This window comes from Xenopus laevis, chromosome 7L (genome assembly GCF_017654675.1).
Source record: "Xenopus laevis strain J_2021 chromosome 7L, Xenopus_laevis_v10.1, whole genome shotgun sequence".
Lineage (NCBI taxonomy): Eukaryota > Metazoa > Chordata > Amphibia > Anura > Pipidae > Xenopus > Xenopus laevis.
Window position 1 is genome coordinate 31,544,236 of NC_054383.1, and position 19,355 is coordinate 31,563,590.

At 41.1% G+C, this 19,355-nt stretch overlaps 1 protein-coding gene and 1 pseudogene across 2 annotated transcripts; one reads left to right on the forward strand and one right to left on the reverse strand.

Annotated features, from left to right (window-relative positions):
- cox15.L overlaps nt 1-2,478 on the reverse strand; it is a 57,959-nt pseudogene extending 55,481 nt beyond the window's left edge.
- A 59-nt stretch (nt 2,479-2,537) lies between these two features.
- Nucleotides 2,538-17,865, forward strand: cutc.L (cutC copper transporter L homeolog). 2 transcript variants are annotated; one of them, XM_018224646.2, is made up of 9 exons: nt 2,538-2,624; nt 3,266-3,342; nt 5,061-5,120; nt 5,883-6,092; nt 6,575-6,610; nt 11,600-11,733; nt 12,811-12,838; nt 14,803-14,908; nt 16,669-17,865. In XM_018224646.2, exons 2-9 carry the CDS (start codon nt 3,270-3,272, stop codon nt 16,778-16,780), a joined length of 759 nt encoding a protein of 252 aa, XP_018080135.1. In that variant the 5' UTR covers nt 2,538-2,624; nt 3,266-3,269; the 3' UTR covers nt 16,781-17,865.
- The last annotated feature ends 1,490 nt before the right edge of the window (nt 17,866-19,355 follow it).

Here is a 19,355-nt window from a genome sequence, read left to right on the forward strand (position 1 = left end):
CAAACCTGCAACCAGGTCTGGACTGGGAGTCAAACTAGGCCCTGGCATTCCAAGTAACCAGTCCCAAACCATCCCACTAAATAGTGACTTTCTATGGCATCTTACAGCAGTCCCTCTGACATTTTCCACAACCCACAAGCCCCAGTTCAGGCTTGTCTGCAAGATTAAAATTATTCCTTAAATCAGCTCGGTCCCCTAAAGGAAAGGCTGCAGATTACTATGACTGGCACAGGGATATGTAACACAACACTGCCCAAAGAACAGGAAAGAAAACCAACACAGTGCAAGAACTGGACAGACTAATGATGACCTTAGTAAATGCTCAAATAAATGCTGCTTCACATATTTTTAAATGTCGGCTTTAACCTATTCAATACAATTAGCAGCCTTTCAACATCCCATCAGCTGTGACCTGTAAGCCATCTACAGTACCTGGTTTGCAATTAGAACTTCAATGTGATTGGTATGACGTTTAAATGATAGATTTGCCTCATTATCAAGTTAAATAAAATGAGAAATACAGGTATGGGACCTGTTAATCAGAATGCTCTGGAACTTGGGTTTCCCTACAAGGATCTTCACACCTTAAGTCTATTAAAGAACTTGACAGACTAATGATGACCTTAATAAATGCTCAAATAAATGTTGCTTCACATATTTCTCAATGTAGGCTTTAATCTATTCCATAAAATTAGTAGCCTTTCAACATCCCATTATTATATCAGTTGTGACCTGTAAACCATCTACAGTACCTGGTTTGCAATTCAAACTTCAATGTGATTGGTATGACGTTTAAATAATAGATTTGCCTCATCATAAAATTAAATAAAATGAGAAATACAGGTATGGGACCTGTTAATCAGAATGCTCTGGAAATTGGGTTTCCCTATAAGGATCTTCACACCTTAAGTCTATTAAAACATCATTAAAAAATTAAGGGGCAAATTTACCTAGGGTCGAATATCAAGGGTTAACCCTCGATATTCGACTGCCAAATTGAAATCCTTCGACTTCGAATATCGAATTCAAAGGATTTAGCGCAATTTGATTGTTCGATCGAAATATCGAAGGAATAATCCTTCGATCAGAAAATTGTTAGGAAGCCTATGGGGACCTTCCCCATAGGCTAACATTGGCCTCGGTAGGTTTTAGGTGGCGAACTAGGGGGTCGAAGTATTTTTTAAAGAGACAGTACTTCGACTATCGAATGGTCGAATAGTCGATCGATTTTTAGTTCAAATCGTTCGAATCGAAGTCGAAGGTCGAAGTAGCCCATTTGATGGTCGAAGTGGCCAAAAAAAAACATTCGAAATTTGAACTATATTTCCTCTATTCCTTCACTCGAACTAAGTAAATGGTCCCCTAAATAAAGCCAATAGGCTTAATTTGTCTCCAAATGATTTCATTATATCTGAGTTGGGATCAAGTACAAACTACTGTTTTATTATTAAAGAATAAAAGGTAATCTATAGGAGACAGCTTTCCCAGTTTTCTGGATAATGGATTTCCGGAATAACAGATCCCATACCTGTACATGTAATATCTAGCCCGACGATCAAGCTTTTAAGTTACTGGGATCTGTGACCCTAGCATTCAAACCGAAGTGGAAGTTCTAACTTTGAAGAGAAATGGAATAAGTAAATTAAAAATAAATACTCACTGCAATTAACTCCTTCCAATAAAAAAAGATAATGTAAAGGGGATCTTGAATCATTTTTGTTATATAACATTATTTCTAACTCGAATTGCCATTGAAAGCAGTATTTATTTATTGCACAAAGAATCCTGTTTGACTCTTTAAACTGCCTGGCAGAAAGCAGGGTCTCCAGCAGGTCTGTCCGCTGGCCCATTGTCTCAGGAGTCAGAACCAGCATCTGTTGAGTTGGTGTGTCTCATTAAGCTTCTTATAGGCTGGTAGATATTCTTTCATTAAGCAAAGGAACTGTTCTTGAGTGCAGATCCCCTTTAAAGTAAGCCTACTGTTACCCAGAGTGCAGCTGGGTTAAGCTGAACTAAACTGTCAGTTTGATAATACTTACAGGACATCCAAGACCCCTGGTGCTGTAATAATGCAGATCCAATGCAAGAGTAGAGTCTCTGACTGCAAAGTCCGAGCATGCGCATAACAAACAGCGAGTTCTTAGTCCTGCCTCTCTGCAACCACTAACACAGCAGAGAAATGTCACCCATGGGCGCAGCCATATTCGTGACGTAGCCCTTACGTACGACGTCGCTAACACAACCATGGCTGAAATAGGTATGACGTTTAAGTACAACGTGCGATCATAGTAAAATCCCCCTTAGCCCAGGGCAATGTAGCAGCGATTACAAACAGCGAAAAGTCAAAGGCAGACTGTAGCGCCCAATTAGAACAGGCGATTCTTGATTCGCCCAAGCAAGCAATCAGAATGAACGTCTCGTCCAATAAGAATTTGGTGGTGAGACGTATATCCAATCCGAGGGAACCCGGAAAGCTCGACCGTCAAATGAGAAGTAGCCTTGTTTTTAATGCCCGCCCAGCGTAACCTTCTCAACTAGATACGCTATCCAATAAAAATCCAGCAGACGGAGGGGCGTGACAATCAGGGAGTGGGAGTAGGGAGGGATGGTGGTGAGCTTGGGAGGTATAGTAAACACGCAGTTTGTCTGCTGCGAGTGTGTTGTGTGGCTGAGACCATTTTATATTCCCGATAAGTCACGTTCTACTCGTGTTGCTCTGCACATACCTCTCTATTTGTATACTGTCCAGTATGAGACTCCCAGGCTTCCTGTTATGTGGTGTTACAGCACCTAGTCTGTGTCATACCTGTCAAATACTACAGACAGCTGGGAGGCCTCAGGAAGGCAAATGAACATGGTATTTTTCCTTTGCAAATGTTGACTGCTTGACTGTTGTTATAGACAATAATGAACAAATAGCATTGCCCCAAATACATACTGGAACCATGGTTTGGACTGTGTTTGAGGTAGAAAGACAGTTACTGCTATTGAAATCCTAAATACATTACCCCCTCCCCCATATTGATGACCTAAGGAAAAAAAGTTGTGCCCTTGTTACTCTTAAAAATACAAATAATTCTCAAATAAACGTTTGCGTCTTTAGTAGTATATTTATAAAGTCTGATATTTGCAGTCATTCCATGTGCTTTTTAATTGCAGTTTGTCTAATCACTTTATCCTTGTCCCGTTACCTTATCTAGTGGCATGGCTGTCTCATGTGCAAAGCCTCTTGATTCTTTTGCATTTACTTTCCTTTTCCATATAGAGAAATGGCGGATCAAGGATATATTATGGAAGTTTGTGTGGATTCAGTTGAGTCTGCGATAAATGCTGAAAGAGGAGGTAAGCCTAAAGCAAAGAGGCCACAGGTTTAAAAATACATCTTTATTACAACCAGGATATATTTAGATTTTGCCCCACGTGCCTTGGTTTATAGAAGGCCGTTTTTGATGTTAAAGGCAACTCTCTATGACAATTAATTGCAGGCAGGCTGGACTGACATTCAAAATAGGCCCTGGCATTTCAGGTACACAGAGGCCCAAACAGGCCACACAGCAGCCCAAACAGCCTCCCACCAGCCCAAAATATAGTGACTGTCTATGGCAACTTATAGCAGCCCCTCTGGCATTTGCCAGAACCCACAGATTGCCAGTCCGGGCCTGATTGCAGGGGAAATCTCACAAGTCAACTGGCTGTGCTTAGGTTTCAGATGATATTGATGTTTGATTTGTATTAATATGGGTGATACCTTTGATGTTTGCTTTCATTATTTTAATTATACTAGGCCACAGTTTTAAAAATACATTTTTATTATTACCAGGGTTTTTTGGACATTGGCCCACGTGCCTTGGTTTATAGAATTCCATTTTTGATGTTAAAGGCAACTCTCCATGACAATTGCAGGGGAAATCTCACAAGTCAACTGGCTGTGCTTAGGTTTCAGCTGATATTGATGGTTGATTTGTATTAACATGGGTGATACCTTTGATGTTTGCTTTTATTATTGTAATTATACTAGACCAGTAAAAGCTGTCTATGGACATTTGGTCCTATACTCTCTACTGAAATGCTTATGGCTAGTATTAGAAACCAGGGAGCACTGGGGACTTGACATTAAACTGAAAGAGCTGTCCAATATACTTCCATTCTAGTGCAGGTATCTTATTGCTAATACTACCACTAAAAATGGCGACATGTAAGTGAGAACCAGTGACAACTTCCTTGACTACTTGGTTGTCAGAATGGTTGTAAAATGACCAGCAGCACTGTTGTAACAAAATTCATTCATGTTAACAGTACATGTATCCCTTAATATCTTGGAATAAAAAAAATAAATAATAAACGTACATGGCAAAACTGCTTAGAATAGCACCCTCATCAATTTTACATTCACTCGTTTTAAAGGTTTACTGAAAAACAAAACAAACTTACAAATGGTTAAAAAAAAGTACATACACATATCGAAATATTGTCCCAGTGTATTGAAACATTATCTCTCATTGTTTTCTACTTTTACATAAGTAAAGCAAATAGGAAACACACACCTAAACAATACTTTGATTAGATAAATACTATGCCCACTATCTCCTTGCAAATGTTTTTTTTTGTTTAGTGTATAATATAAGTTAAAATGATAGCCATTCACAGAATTTAACCCCTGCCTAATCAATTTTATGGCAAAAAATCTACATGCAATAAATAACTGGAAGAGCACAGATTATAACCTTGGGCATATAGTATCTAGCAGAGGTAAGGTAAAGCAACTTGACTTGCTGAATAATCTTAAAAATGTTTCACCGCTCATCTGAGTGACTTCAGTTGAAGTGAGGAGTTGGGATTCCCTTTCACTAGCTTAAATACAAGAAGCCGATTGGATGAGTGAAAGGTTTACAATATGTAAAATTACATTTGTGATTTTTGGAGGAATAATTATTTGTACTCCACTATCTATCTGAATGTGTCCAAGCATAGCTCAGAAGAGGAGTATGTAATATTAAAAATTATACTCTGAATTATGGGTCTCCTTTAAATGTTAAACATAATCTTGTCTAATATATTAGGTGCAGGTCGAATTGAATTGTGTGCCAGTTTGCTGGAAGGAGGAATCACACCTTCTGTTGGTGAGTGCTTTTTGTCATATTTAGTTTATTATCAGTGGGGTAAACTGCAGTTTGTTTGTCCTGGATTTCAGGCCCAATTGTTTGCAGTCGGAGAGCTTAGCCCTTTTATTTTGCTACCAACAGTATCAATGTTTCCCAACCCTCCCTTCATCAGGATACATGAATCAAGTGCACATTCACCTTTAAACCCACAAATCCCGCCTTCCTCACCCATACTACAGCCCAATTGGTGAAACGATCAATCCAGTGATTAATATCATAAATGTCAATTGTCCAACTTACAATGTTCCTGTGTAGTCAAATATCAATTAATAGTCCATAAAACATTAGTATCAAAATTACAAAATCTTTTACTTACTGCCAATGGGGCTGTTTATACCGTACCTTGACATCATATGAAATCATCCCAGCATTTCTTATCTGTGGATAAGGAGGAAAAAAGGAGGGGAACAAGATCTAAAAACAGTTTTTTATAGAAAACATGTATAACTAAAATTTTCATTGACGCTATTGGGAAAAAGTGTTTTAAGTTGTGAGGCTTATTGGCAACTTAAAACAGTACTCTGCAGGTCTTTTCAATTGATTCAACAACATGACTTTTTGGTCACTGACTTACCTTTCTATATATAAATGTTGAACATTCTTTATATTTTTGTAAGTGATCACACTTTTATATGATGCATGAATAACATTAATACATATGTACATTATTTTAGGGTATAATTGCTGGGCTTTATTAGTGAACTATCTCTTTGTTATCAGGCCTTCTGCAGGTAGTTAAGCAATATGTCCAAATTCCAATATTTGTCATGATTCGACCGAGAGGTGGAGACTTTCTTTATTCTGACCGTGAAGTGGAAGTGATGAAGGCTGACATCCGATTAGCTAAAATTCACGGAGCTGATGGACTTGTGTTTGGCGCTCTCACAGAAGATGGCCGCATTGATGCAGAACTGTGCATGGAACTTCTTGGTAAATCTTCAAAATCTACCCATATTACCCAAATAAGCTTGCACTAGATTATAATGAGATGATGATACATTTTATTAAATGGTTGGCCATTATTTTATTAATGAAAGATCATGGCAGTTGCTTCAGAGTGTGTTGTGAAACTGAGAATTTAGTGTTCGAGCAAAAAGATGAAGTAGATCTCTGGTCACTTGGTAGTTAATATCTGTTAATGTTAAATTGATTTCTTTGCAGATTCACATAGAATCTTAGCAAATATTGTTTGTTTGAAACTTTGCTGCTGGATTATTAAAACTTCAATATAGATAATTTGAAAAAAATTGTGTGCTGATGACCTCCACTGACTCACATAAGAGGCCATTGCTTTACTATGTTGGTGTCATCATTTGTCACATATATATGTTTCATGTAGTTACGCAGAGATGCATAATGCAAAATTATCAGGGAAGGAGTGTTACTTAAAATAATCTGTATTTTCTTTCCAGCTGTATCCCGTCCTCTTCCAGTTACTTTCCATCGAGGTGAGTATTCCATGCAAACTGTCAGTTAAGTGAAACACATCTGTCGTCTTAGGGGGGACACAGGGAACGATGGGTTAAGCTCCATCCTCCAGGAGGCAGGACACTTGAAGTAATAAAGGGGCGTGCCAGTTCAGGCTTAACCCCACACTGTACTTCTCATATTCAGTTTTTCAAGTGTTCTGCTACCGGGAGGATGGACAATAACCTGTCAGATGATTCTGCGGTCAGCTTGTGGCTGACACCAGGGGTGACACCAAAAACAGGAATACCTGTTTTTAAAAGGTTAGCTCACTACGAGGAGATTCCCACCGGGGTCATTCACTAGCCTGGGGGCTATACCGATCACCCAGACGTCTGCCTGCACTATTGTTAGTACAGAAGGTCTGGCCGGTGTGGGGGGTAAGTGACTTCTCCCTAATATATACATATAATATATATAAAATTATATTCTGGATGTCACTGTGTACTATTCCCCCCTTCATTCAGCCATTACCTCTGCCTCCCCCCCCCACTCCTTCAGCAAAAGTCCCTGCTGCTGCTACCTGTTTAGGTCTGTTTGTGCTGGCAGTCCTTCATGTGCATCCCCATAGGCGCTATTTTTTAAGGAGCGCTTCGCTCAGTCAGTAGGCGGCTTCAAGAGGGACATCCATTTGTAGGCTTGGGGTGCTGGCACTCAGCAGCAGGGACTGGAACGCAAATGCGTACCACGGACCCTCCTCCATCTTCGCGGGCTTTTTACTAGGCACACTGAATGCGCGTGTTCCAGCGGCCATTTTGTTCACATACACCGCGATCTGGCAGCGTGTCACGGTGCTCTCCCGTGTACACTAGGCAGCACACAGTTCCTGGCTAACCCTGCAACCTCTTCTCTCATGGCAGAAGGTAAACCAGGAGGGTTATTCACCAGGGCGGGGGGGAAAGTCCCCACAGCAAAGGTGAGGTATTTGTCTTGCACTAAGTGCTTTCAAAAAATCCAAGGGGCGCAGGGGGAACCTCTATGCAGATCTTGCACTATGGGGCAGCACTTGATTCTGAGACACAGAATGAGAACCAAGAGGAAACTACTACACGGGGCGGTCAAGACCCTGTCCCGGGACCATCAGCAGAGCCACCCCCCCCCCTTTGGGCAATACAGCTATCCCAGTCCCTGGCCTCTCTACAGTGACAAATATCGTCACATTCAGAAGGCAAACTTTCCTCAGCCGACTCGTCTTCCGCAGACGAGGAGGAGGAACAAGGTGAGGGCAGAGACAAGGATAGCCCCCATGATATAGACCGTATCATCAAAGGGGTGCTTGAGGTTTTGAATATTACACAAAAGACACAGAAACATGGGGACGCACATAGTCTCTTCAAAAGGCAGCACACGACTACAGTCTGTTTCCCAGAACATGAACAACTGCTCGGTATCATCCAAGATGGAATGCACCTGAACTAAAGTTTCAAGCGACCAAGAAATTAACTAGGTCCTATCTTTTTCCTAAAGAACTTGTTGATAAGTGGTCAAACCCACCAGTTGTAGAAGCACCAGTGTCCAGACTCTTAGTCTACCACACTGCCTGTCACTGATGCAGCAGTGTTCAAGGATCCTTTAGACAGACAGCTAGAGGGATTCCTGAGAGCCATTTTTTCCACCGCAGGATCTACACTACGCCCCTGTCTTACTTCCGCATGGGTGTCTAGAGCCATTCAAGCATGGTCTGAATCACTCATCAATGACATTCAGGTAGGTGTTCCCAGAATAGAACTACTGTCATCCGCACAAAAAATCACGGAGGCAGCCAGCTATCTCTGCGACACCACCTTAGACTCCTCACAGCTCACTTCTCGCACCTCGGCACACTCTATAGCCGCACGTAAGATGCTATGGCTTGAAAATTGGTCAGCTGACCTTAGCTCTAAGAAATCACTAACTTCCCTTCCATTTAAGGGTCAGAGACTATTTGGAGAGGAACTTGAAAAGATTATTTCCCAGGCAACGGGAGGAAAAAGCACTTTTCTCCCTCAGAACAGGAGCAGAGCTTCATCAGCCAACAGGATGGGAAACATTTTTAGTGGCCAAAGTGGCCGGTTCACGCGGTGGAACAGCCCGCCACAAAGATCCCAGTTCTGCTCCAACAAAACTCGCCCCCAATGGAAGACCAACAGACCCCACAACAAAGCCATCATCAGATAAGCCCACGTCGACATGACGGGGCACTCCCTCCGGAATCGTCAGAACGGATCGGAGGAAAATTGCTACGATTCCAGGAGGAATGGATCCGTCACTCTTCTGATGCCTGGGTCAAGGAAATAGTTTCGGAGGGATACCATCTAGATCTGGCAGCAATACCATCCAGGAGGTTTATTATGTCTAGAGTGCCCTCCAACCCTATCTAGACGACCTGCTCCTGAAGGCCGGATCAGAAGAGAAGGCCAGAGATGATCTTCACAAAGCAGTTTCTCTACTGCAGAGTTTCGGTTGGACCATCAACTGGTCAAAGTCCAACCTGAATCCGAATCATCAGATGACCTTCCTGGGTCTAGACTTCAATACCATTTCACAAACTGTGAGCCTTCCCTTAGACAAGCAGATCAAGATCAGGACCCAGGTCCAGGCTCTACTATCCAGTCAAACGACAACAGTGCACAGAGCAATGCAAATACTGGGGACTATGGTGTCGGCCATCGAGGCAGTCCCGTTTGCACAGATTCATCTATGTCCACTTCAAGCCAGTATCCTGTCTACCTGGAAAGGGAGACTTCTGTTTCGACCCATCCGGTTGGCGCAAACAACACAGGAGGGACTTCAGTGGTGGCTGAATCCAGACAATGATAGCCACAGAAGCCAGCCTCCTCGGCTGGGGGTAACATGCAAAATTCGGTCAGCACAAGGTCTTTGGTCTCCTGTGGAGTCTAAGCCACCGATAAATATCCTGGAGCTAAGAGCTGTGAAGTTAGCCCTCAATCAGTGGACACACCTCCTTCAAGAACAGGCTGTCCACATACAGAGCGACAACGTAACCACGGTGGCGTACATAAATTGCCAGGGAGGAACAAAAAGCACTGGCGGAAGCCAGGCAGATACTACATTGGGCAGAGGCCAACACTGTGAAGTTATCTGCCATGCATATTCCGGGAGTGACCAACACACAAGCAGACTTCCTAAGTTGGAACCAGCTGGATCCAGGGGAATGGGAACTTCGCCCATCGGCATTCGACCTGCTCGTATCAAACTGGGGAGAACCAAGAATAGATCTGATGGCATCCAAAACTAACAGAAAAGAAACATTTTTCGCTCGCTACCGAGACCCCCTTGCAGAGGGGGTAGATGCAATGACGCAGTGCTGGCAGTTCAATCTAGCTTATGTCTTCCTTCCACTTCCAATGCTCCCTCGAGTCCTCAAGAAGATCAAGCAGTCACAAGCTACAGTGATAGTAGTAGCTCCATTTTGGCCACGGAGGACATGGTTCTCCAATCTTCAGGAAATGTCAGTGGCACAACCAATCCTACTAGAATACAGACCAGACCTTCTCCTGCAAGGTCCAATAGTGCACCACAACCCCGGACTGTTTGCTTTGACGGGATGGCTGTTGAGAAATCCATCTGGCGGGGACAAGGACTGACAGAGGAGGTTATTTCTACAATGTTGAAGGCCCGCAAGCCATCATCTAAGTCGTACCACAGGGTTTGGCACTCCTACTTCAAGTGGTGCACGGAGACGGACTTACCATTTTTGGAACTTAATATTCCACGAATCCTGACCTTTCTCCAGCAAAGCCTACAGTTAGGCCATAAGCTTAGTTCTCTCAAAGTTCAAGTGTCGGCTCTCTCTATCCTTTTTCAATCTCGCCTGGCAAATGAGGATGCGATGCACACTTTTGTACAGGGAGTCTCCCATATAGCACCGCCATTCCGACCACCAACACCCAGGTGGGACCTGAACCTAGTGCTGGATGCTCTGCTTGATACCCCATTTGAACCAATGATTGAGATTTCCGATACGTGGATTACATGGAAGGTAGTGTTCCTCATAGCCATTTCTTCCACCAGAAGAGTTTCAGAGCTCAGTGCTCTGTCATGCGAATCTCCATACTTGACCTTTCACAGAGATAAGGCTGTGATGCGCAAAGTGCCGACCTTCCTTCCAAAGGACATGTCGGAATTCCACGTGAACCAAGAGATCGTAGTTCGTTCTCTATGTCCGGAACCTAAAAATAACAAGGAACGACGACTACACAGTTTGGATGTAGTTAGAGCGATACGCTGGTACATTGAACGCTCTAAGTCATACAGAATCATACAAGTCCCTGTTTGTCCTTCCATCCGGACCTTTTAGAGGACAAGCAGCTTCAAAGACATCCATTTCTCGATGGATCAGAGAGTCAATAAAACAAGCTTATTTTGCAAAGGGGAGAGCACCACCAGAGGGGATTCGGGCTCACTCCACTAGATAAGTGAGTGCATCCTTGGCATGGTGTAACTCTGCATCCTTGGAGCAGATCTGCAGGGCGGCTACCTGGTCTTCTGTTCATACCTTTGCCAAATTTTACAAGGTTGATACCTTTTCTTCCGCCAAGGCTTCCCTCGGGCAAAAGGTGTTGCAATCAGTAATAACATAAATTCGCAGCACTGGTCTAAGCTCGCACCCCATGCTGTTGTCTGGGACTGCTTAGGTTCTTACTGAATACGTTTCCTAGTTTACTAGTTCTGCCTAATGTTTAAGGTTCTAATTATTGAGTTGCCGTTAGCAGCTTTGGAACAAACTGAATATGAGAAGTACAGTGTGTGGGGTTAAGCCTGAACTGGCACGCCCCTTAATTACTTCAAGTGTCCTGCCTCCTGGAGGATGGAGCTTAACCCATCGTTCCCTGTGTCCCCCTTTTGACTACAGAGAAACTTGGGTTTGTTACTTGGGTGGCTGTTACACTGAAATGTGCTGTGATTTTACATCTGGCTTATTATATTGGATTATATATAGATTCTAATCTCATTTTGTTCTCTTGCAGCTTTTGACATGGTTTATGACCCTCTGCTTGCAATGGAGACACTGATTTCCTTGGGATTTGAAAGGGTTCTTACCAGTGGCTGTGACACATCTGCTTTGGAAGGTTTACCTTTAATAAAAAGACTTGTGGAACAAGTAAGATGTTGAAATGTAATACCTGAATGAATATTTGTAAGGTTTCCTTTTCAAACATTTGAGCATGTTTGATCCAACACAATACCTCATAACAGACAATTGAGCATTTGCTTTCATTATGTTGATAGCACAAAAAATATTTTGTGCTACTATTTTAGAGGTAATGCAACAAGAAAAACTTGTTTTTTGCCTCATACAAGTGGGCAGAGTTTGCTATATGAGGTTTTTGATTTCTGGACTAAAAACAAGTGGAATGGGAGAATGATCTAGACTGTGTTATCCTTTTCTTGTATTCACCCATCTCATATCAATTATAAGCAAAAACTAACATAGTATAGGTATGGGATCCGTTATCCAGAAACCTCCAAATTAGGAAAGGCCATCTCCAATGGACTGTATTTTATCCAAATAATCCAAATTTTTAAAAAAAAATATTTCCTTTTTCTTTGTGATAATAAAACAGTACCTTGTACATAATCCAAACTAAGTTCTAATTAATCCTTACTGGAAGCAAAACCAGCCTATTGGGTTTATTCAACGTTTACATGATTTTCTATCAGACTTAAGGTAGGTAGATCTAAGTAATGAAAGATCCATTTTCTGGAAACCTGCAGGTCCCAAGCATTCTGTTCCATACCTGTAGTCGTATAAATACATTTTAATAATGCATCATCCATGAAAAGCAATAAATTCCTATTTGTGCAGATAAGGGATGTCTGGTTCCATAAAAGTACATAGAGGAAGAACCAGGTATGAAGTTTGGGGCAGGTTTAGGCCCAGTAGCTGCAATGGAACTGTAACTTGTGTTAAGAGTCTGGAAAGCAATTAAATGTAATTTTTACTGAACAGTATAAGGTATTTGAATGCAGTCATGCTCATCCAGTTTTTGTGCTTAGTGAACAGGACCATTTATTACTGCTATATTGTGTAGATCCCTCCAACAAAGGTTTTTATGTGGTTTATACACTTCTTAAACAGCCAATGAGTGTCACATTATTCTGCATTCTTGCAATCAGTCAGCCATTACTGTAATTAAGTCTACATCAAACTAATAACATCATCAATTTTATATTCTAGGCTAAAGGACGAATCATAGTAATGCCAGGTAAATATTAACACAAATGTGTTTGTCTAAGCATAAAAATGTACTCCTAGTGCTGTGTCACATAAGGCTGTGTAATTGGCAATGCTGAGGTTATGTTTTTGCCATTTAGCAGCACACAAACTTGACATCAGAGAACAGTACTGACAGGCTCTGTCTATGAATAGTCTGTGACAGCAGCACTGATTGGCCACACTGCTAGAGGTGGTGAAAACACTGTGCCAGTCAGTGTTGCAATTGGAACTGCTCTCACAGGGCACCCATAGCACCGCCTGTCTATGCTGCTATAAGCACTGCACCCTTTGTTTGTCAATAGAAGCATCTTGAGGCATAGCAATGGATGCTATTCTTGTAGATTATAAAGGAAGATATACATTCTGCTAAAATTTAAAAAGCTTTAAAGGAGAAATCAACCTGTGGGGAAAAAACCCATACCCCCCACCCCAGGTAGACCTCCCTCTCTCCTCCCCCCAGGCTAACTACCCCACCGGGGAGATGCTCCATACTTACTCCCCGCCACAGATTCCAGCCAGGTTCCACATGTCCATCTTCCGGCTCCTCTCTAAGCTGACTGAGAGATCGGTATTTTTGCGTAGGCTCAGTTGGAGCAGTTTGCCGGTTTGTGACAACTGCGTATGCTCGAATTACACGGAAATTGCCGATCTCCCAGTCTGCTTACCGAGGAGCCGGAAGATGGACACGTGGAACTTTGCTGGAAGAATCTGCGGCAAGGGGTAAGTATGGAGTATGGGGCACCTCCCCAGGGGGGGGGGTAGTTAGCCTGGGGGGAGGAGGGAGGGAGGTCTACCTGGGGTGGGGGGTATGGGTTTTTTTCCCCACAGGTTGATTTATCCTTCAAAAAGTCTGTCTTTAGCCTAGAGTCACACGGGGCTGAAATCCGCCTGCTAAAATCCGCTGGCTGAAATCCGCAATCTTAAATCCACAATCTTAAATCCACAGGCTAAATTCAGCCCCTACCACCGGCAATAGCATACAATGTTGGACTGGGATGCCAGAGGCCCACCAGAAACCCTTAGCCCATGAGCCCATTAGCTAATTTTCTTCCACTTCTCACTTAACATTTTTATTTTCTTGGTACTTTTTCTTTACATGATATTCTCTTATTTTCCATCTATTTGGCCTCTTTGTTTCCAAAAATAATTAGGGAATTAACATGAAATTGTAAGAAATTCTTAGAAGCAAGAGGGCCCACTGACACCTGGGCCCGCCGGGAGTTTTCCTGCATTCCTGGTGGGCCAGTCCGACACTGGTAGCATACTCCTTTTTTTCCGTGTCCGGAACCATTCTGCCTGCTTGAACACACTCGGCGGAATGTATTGAGACTGTATTTCTGGTAAATTGACAAATACAGAATATTTAGTTCTGTGACATAAAAAAACACTTGTTATGCAGCCAGCGCCGATCCGCGCCTTTATGCCGCCAGAGGCGGCCTTCCGTTGTCGCTGCACGACGCTAGTGCAGAGATCGCAATTGCGCTTTCTGCACTAGAAGAGCCGAATTTCCGGGTTGAAAACCGGAAATCCGGCTCTTAGTTACCAGGAGCGGCATTTTTGCCGCCCCTGGTAACCAGGGGGGCGCTGCCGCCTGAGGCAAGTGTCTCAACTCGCCTCATTGGTGGAGCGCCCCTGTATGCAGCCTCCTTGTGATTTCAGAGATGACATGTGATATCCTCAAGCAGCATGTTATCTCTTATACACACACATATGGTTAATGCGCACAAGCAATGTCACATAGCACAATTTATAAATATACATAATATACAGGATCCTGTAAATTATAAACTAATAAACGGTGCTTAGTGATGTCATTGGTTATAATCGCTTAGCGTTGTCATTTCTGTCACATGACTCACTGAATCTGTGTAAGAGAGGGGATACATTTTTTTTTATTAAATTCATGCAGCTAATTTTGTTGTTATGTACTTTTACTGCTCTTGATTCCTGTAGGTGGCGGCATTACTGAGAGAAACCTACAAAGGATACTTGAGGGTGCCGCAGTACAGGAGTTCCATTGCTCAGCACGTTCCACAAAGGATTCAGCAATGAAGTACAGGTGCGAGGCTGTGTTAAGGCTCTGACTTCAGCTTGAACTTTTAATTCTATCTCATAGTAGTAAACAAAATATGAGGTACTTTATTAAAGGCTAGGTTTTATAGTTTAGCCGTGAAGCATCATTTAAAAGGTGAAAATATCATCAAGATATAAAGCTGTGGAATAATGGAAAATAACTGAAAATCTTGAAACTCATTTCACCACAAAAAGACAGAGGGCGCCAAAATGAAAACATAAAACTTCAAAATGCAGACTATGGCATCAATTAAGCTGCATTTTAATTCAGTTTATTCTGTGGTTGCAAACCTTGGATTACCTTATTCTTATCCTAGCAACTCGATCTGTACATCTGAGGATATTTGACTAAAGGCCTAGTATAAATAGGGCTTGAACTTGAGCTTTCTGTTTGCTTTCTTTCCCTTATAGAAACAAAAGGCAGCTAAAAGCTTTGCATTGCACCAAGCACTATGAACGGTCAATTAGCAAACAATAAACAGTTTTACTCCTTTTCTGTTTTTATTTGCTTTGTTAATTTATTCATTTTATTTGCTTTTACTTTAATAAAAAAGTGGATTAATGCGGCTTGAATGTTTTCTTTGTATTGCGATCGATAAGGTAGTCCTAAAGTTTAATTTTATTTGTGTTATATGTATTATTTGTTTAGAAACTCTAATATTCCTATTTTTCCAAAATGTACTGTTATTTAGATGTTAAAGAACTAGTAATAATTTTATTACCCATCTCATTGTAACAGGAACTGCGGCAATCCTTGGTCTCCATTTTATTCTCCATCAATTAGAAGCCTCTTTGCACAGTCTGTGCTTTGATCCCTGGTCATTCTAAGCTCGGTTTTATTGGGATCAGACAATTAATTAAAGGTGTGTTAGGAGACCAAGTTAATCTGAAGGTATACATTTTAGTGTTCAATACAATTGTCCACCTGGCCGGGTAGGAACTAAACATATAACAATTTAAATATATCAATATAAACATATAACAATATAAATATATATAAGTATAAGATTAAAAAAGAGAAAACATTTTAATATTGGTTTATAATTTATATCACTCTGATTTATAATAAGCGACCACCTCCCAGAAATATTTTAAATACAATTTGTCCTCTTTTTTTAATCTTATACTTATATATTGATATATTTATATTGTTATATGTTTATATTGATATATTTAAATTGTTATATGTTTAGTTCCTGGCCGGCCAAGTTTTAAGGTGGACAATTTTATTGAACAATAAAAGTGTATACTTTCAGATTAACTTGGTCTCCAAACACACCTTTAATTAATCTTCTAATTATTTGTTATCCTCAAAAGGACCTTGGGGATTTAAGGTGTGATCCAGACCAGTTAAAGACCAGTTAAAGTTTTTCTTTCTCTGAATGCCACATTACCTTTATTAATTTTTGATTGGGATTAAACAACTTTTCAACAGTATAACATTGACTTCTATGCAGAGAAACTTCTGCATTGTGATGTCTCCTGCCTGGGTAATCCAACCCTCAGCCAGTGGTACTACCACCATCCTTAATCTTAGCTGTAACTCAGTACCCTGTGCAAGATTATTTACTAAATTTGCTCTGTGTCCTCTAGTTGCTGTAGCTTAAAGGTCTGCTTTAATTGTTTGGGTACAGCTATTTGATGGCAACATAATAAAACACAATAGATATAGAACCTTAAATGTCTTTGTAGCATGGTATATATTTATGTATATATAGTGACAAATGAATATGCTTTCATTAACAGGAACAACTCTGTGTGTATGGGAGCTACACTTTCTACCTCTGAATATTCAACCAAGGTTACAGATGTGGCGAAAGTCAGAACCCTGAATGCTATGGCAAAAAACTTTCTGTGAGAAGGCAGACCCTGATCAGAGTGGGTGAGAACTGCGCCACCTCAGCAACGAAGCACCTGAGAACTTCATTTACAGTGACAGTTATGGTGGTATGTCAACTCATACCTGGTTTTGGCAATTCTGGACCCAATATTGAAAGAGAATAGAAAATACAGAAAGTAAATAAGCATGCTAGACCTCTTTTTTGTTTAATTCCCTGCCAACAACACTTCCTTGTGCTGTGCACGTGTAATGCTAATGGAGACTTCACTGTTTTCCTTTGTACAGCTGATTATACCAATAGAGGACCATTGGGTGCATTGGTGCATAATACAGTGCTGATTATTACTGTACATAGCGATGGAGCATTTTATGTCTCAATTCTGGCCACTCAAGCAGGGAAATGATTCAGTTAACTATGCACATGGTAAAAAAGAACATAGGAACAGTGGAAGCTGTACATTTCAGAAGATATACTGTATTTGTCACTGCTGTGTCTTACCTCACTTTTGCCAAAATGTTTCCGTTCTATACTATGCAGTGATGTTAATTCTGAGATTCCAGACATGCTTAAAGGACAGAAAGAACAGCAAAAAATTTTTTAAAAAAATTCGTTAGTATGCTACGAAAAAAAGACACCAATACACATTAAACTTTAAAGTTGCTAAGTCTTAATTAAGAAATAAATTACCGAAACTCCGCTTGCATTCCTCTTTAAAAAAGGTGATCTGCGATCCATCGTGCGACGCTCCATTTCTCCTCCATGCCTTCCTTATAGGAGATAGCCTATAAGGAAGGCAGCTGCACAATGGATCATTGCCCTGTTGACATTTCAGAAAAGGAGCGCAAGCAGAGTTTCAGTAAGTTATTTCTTAATAAATACTTAGCGACTTTAAAGTTTAATATGTGTTGGTGTCTTTTTTTCGTAGCATACTAATGAATTTTTTGCTGTTATTGGTCCTTTACCTATGTCCATCTAAATTTCTGTTTTGATTCCGGCTCTGTATGGCAACGCTTTTCCTTGTTCCACTGTGATACAAGTATGGGGGGATACCCACTCCAATCGACTTTCAAGTTCAAGAGAAATAAAGTTTATTCTATGTGTACATTATTGTGTTGATAGACTTGCACAGGCTGGGGATGTTGGAGGGGGGATTCACTGAAGAAAGAAAATGAATACAGCTTACTACTATTTAAGCAAATGTATTCGTTGCTGCAGAAAGTCTTGTATTTATTTTCTTCTGTTTAGCAGTAATTTCTGATGCATTGATTAACCAAAACTGGTTTCCATTCGGGCAAGCCAAAATTCTGAACTGATTGCAACAGGAGACACATTTAGAAATCTTGTACCTGTCGTGGGAGCTAAAATAATGCATATTCCATTTATTCCAAATCCAGTTACCTCTTCCCTCCACTGTAAATTGAAATGTATTTAAAAGATATAGTAAATGATAAAAACAAGTACAGGTACTATAACATGAATATTATTAAGACTACACTATCCAAAACAAAAGATACAATAGTGATGAAAGATTTTAGGTGCCATTTACAACCGCAAGCTCAAATTTTCACAAGTTAAAATGCGCTCTTTGCACCTCCATATAAATTGCACTCTGCAACACTCAGTTGTTCCTGTCTCCCATTTCTGAATTGAACTCTGCTTTGCCAACTTGACTCAGGGAAGCCCTGGAGCTACTGGCAACTCCATGCTCTAGGATTAACGTCATTCCCTGCATCAATAGACAAAAATCACTGTCAAGCTAAACACTGGAAATTATAAGTGGAGTATACCTTCAGTGCAAGATTACTTCCAATTTGTGTTGAGGTGCTTGCACGATTGTGTTCATTTTACTGCAGTTGGACAGGCACAATGCCGCCTGGTCAGTGCAACAACACTAAAATTATGAGAGAAAAAAAACGCAGTACTGAAAAAAAGCATGGCGATTGTGCTTGAAATTGCACTTTCATAACTGCATTTGTGGACGTTTATTACCCTTTTTGTATTTTGGTTTGAATTATTTTCTTTTTTTTTTTTATAATACTTTTTGGGGCTTGCAAAGTTCACCAGTTTACCAAATGGAAATTTCACTACTCACTATTCCCTTGTATAGGATTTGTAGAAGCATATTAATCAATGAGTGAAAGCAGAGGAAACGCCACCCTTAAATTTAACTGTCCCTTAGGACAAATTTGCATTACTTCAGCCAGCCTCCCCACTCCTCCATCCTGATCATTAGTGCTGTTGACCCGAAACCCATGGGTTGACCACTGGTTGGGCAGGTTCAGGTTGACATGTGGTCAGCCATTGCAAGTTAGAGTTGGTCGCGAGTACACTCCTCCACTACTCCTGAGGATTTCCTGTCTTGGAACCAGAGGTGTGCACAGAAGCAGTGGGAGAAGACAAGGGTATGGGTTGGACGTTGGTCCTACAATGGCAACATCGCACATCACTACTGCCCAGCACCTCTCTAACTGTGCCTTTGCAACAATTCTCCCTCCATTTTGACCACTGACCCCCGTTGTGTCATTGACCCTCCCTGTAAAATCTTAGTCCCACCCTTTTATTTCACAGATCCATCCCTTCCAGGTTCCACCA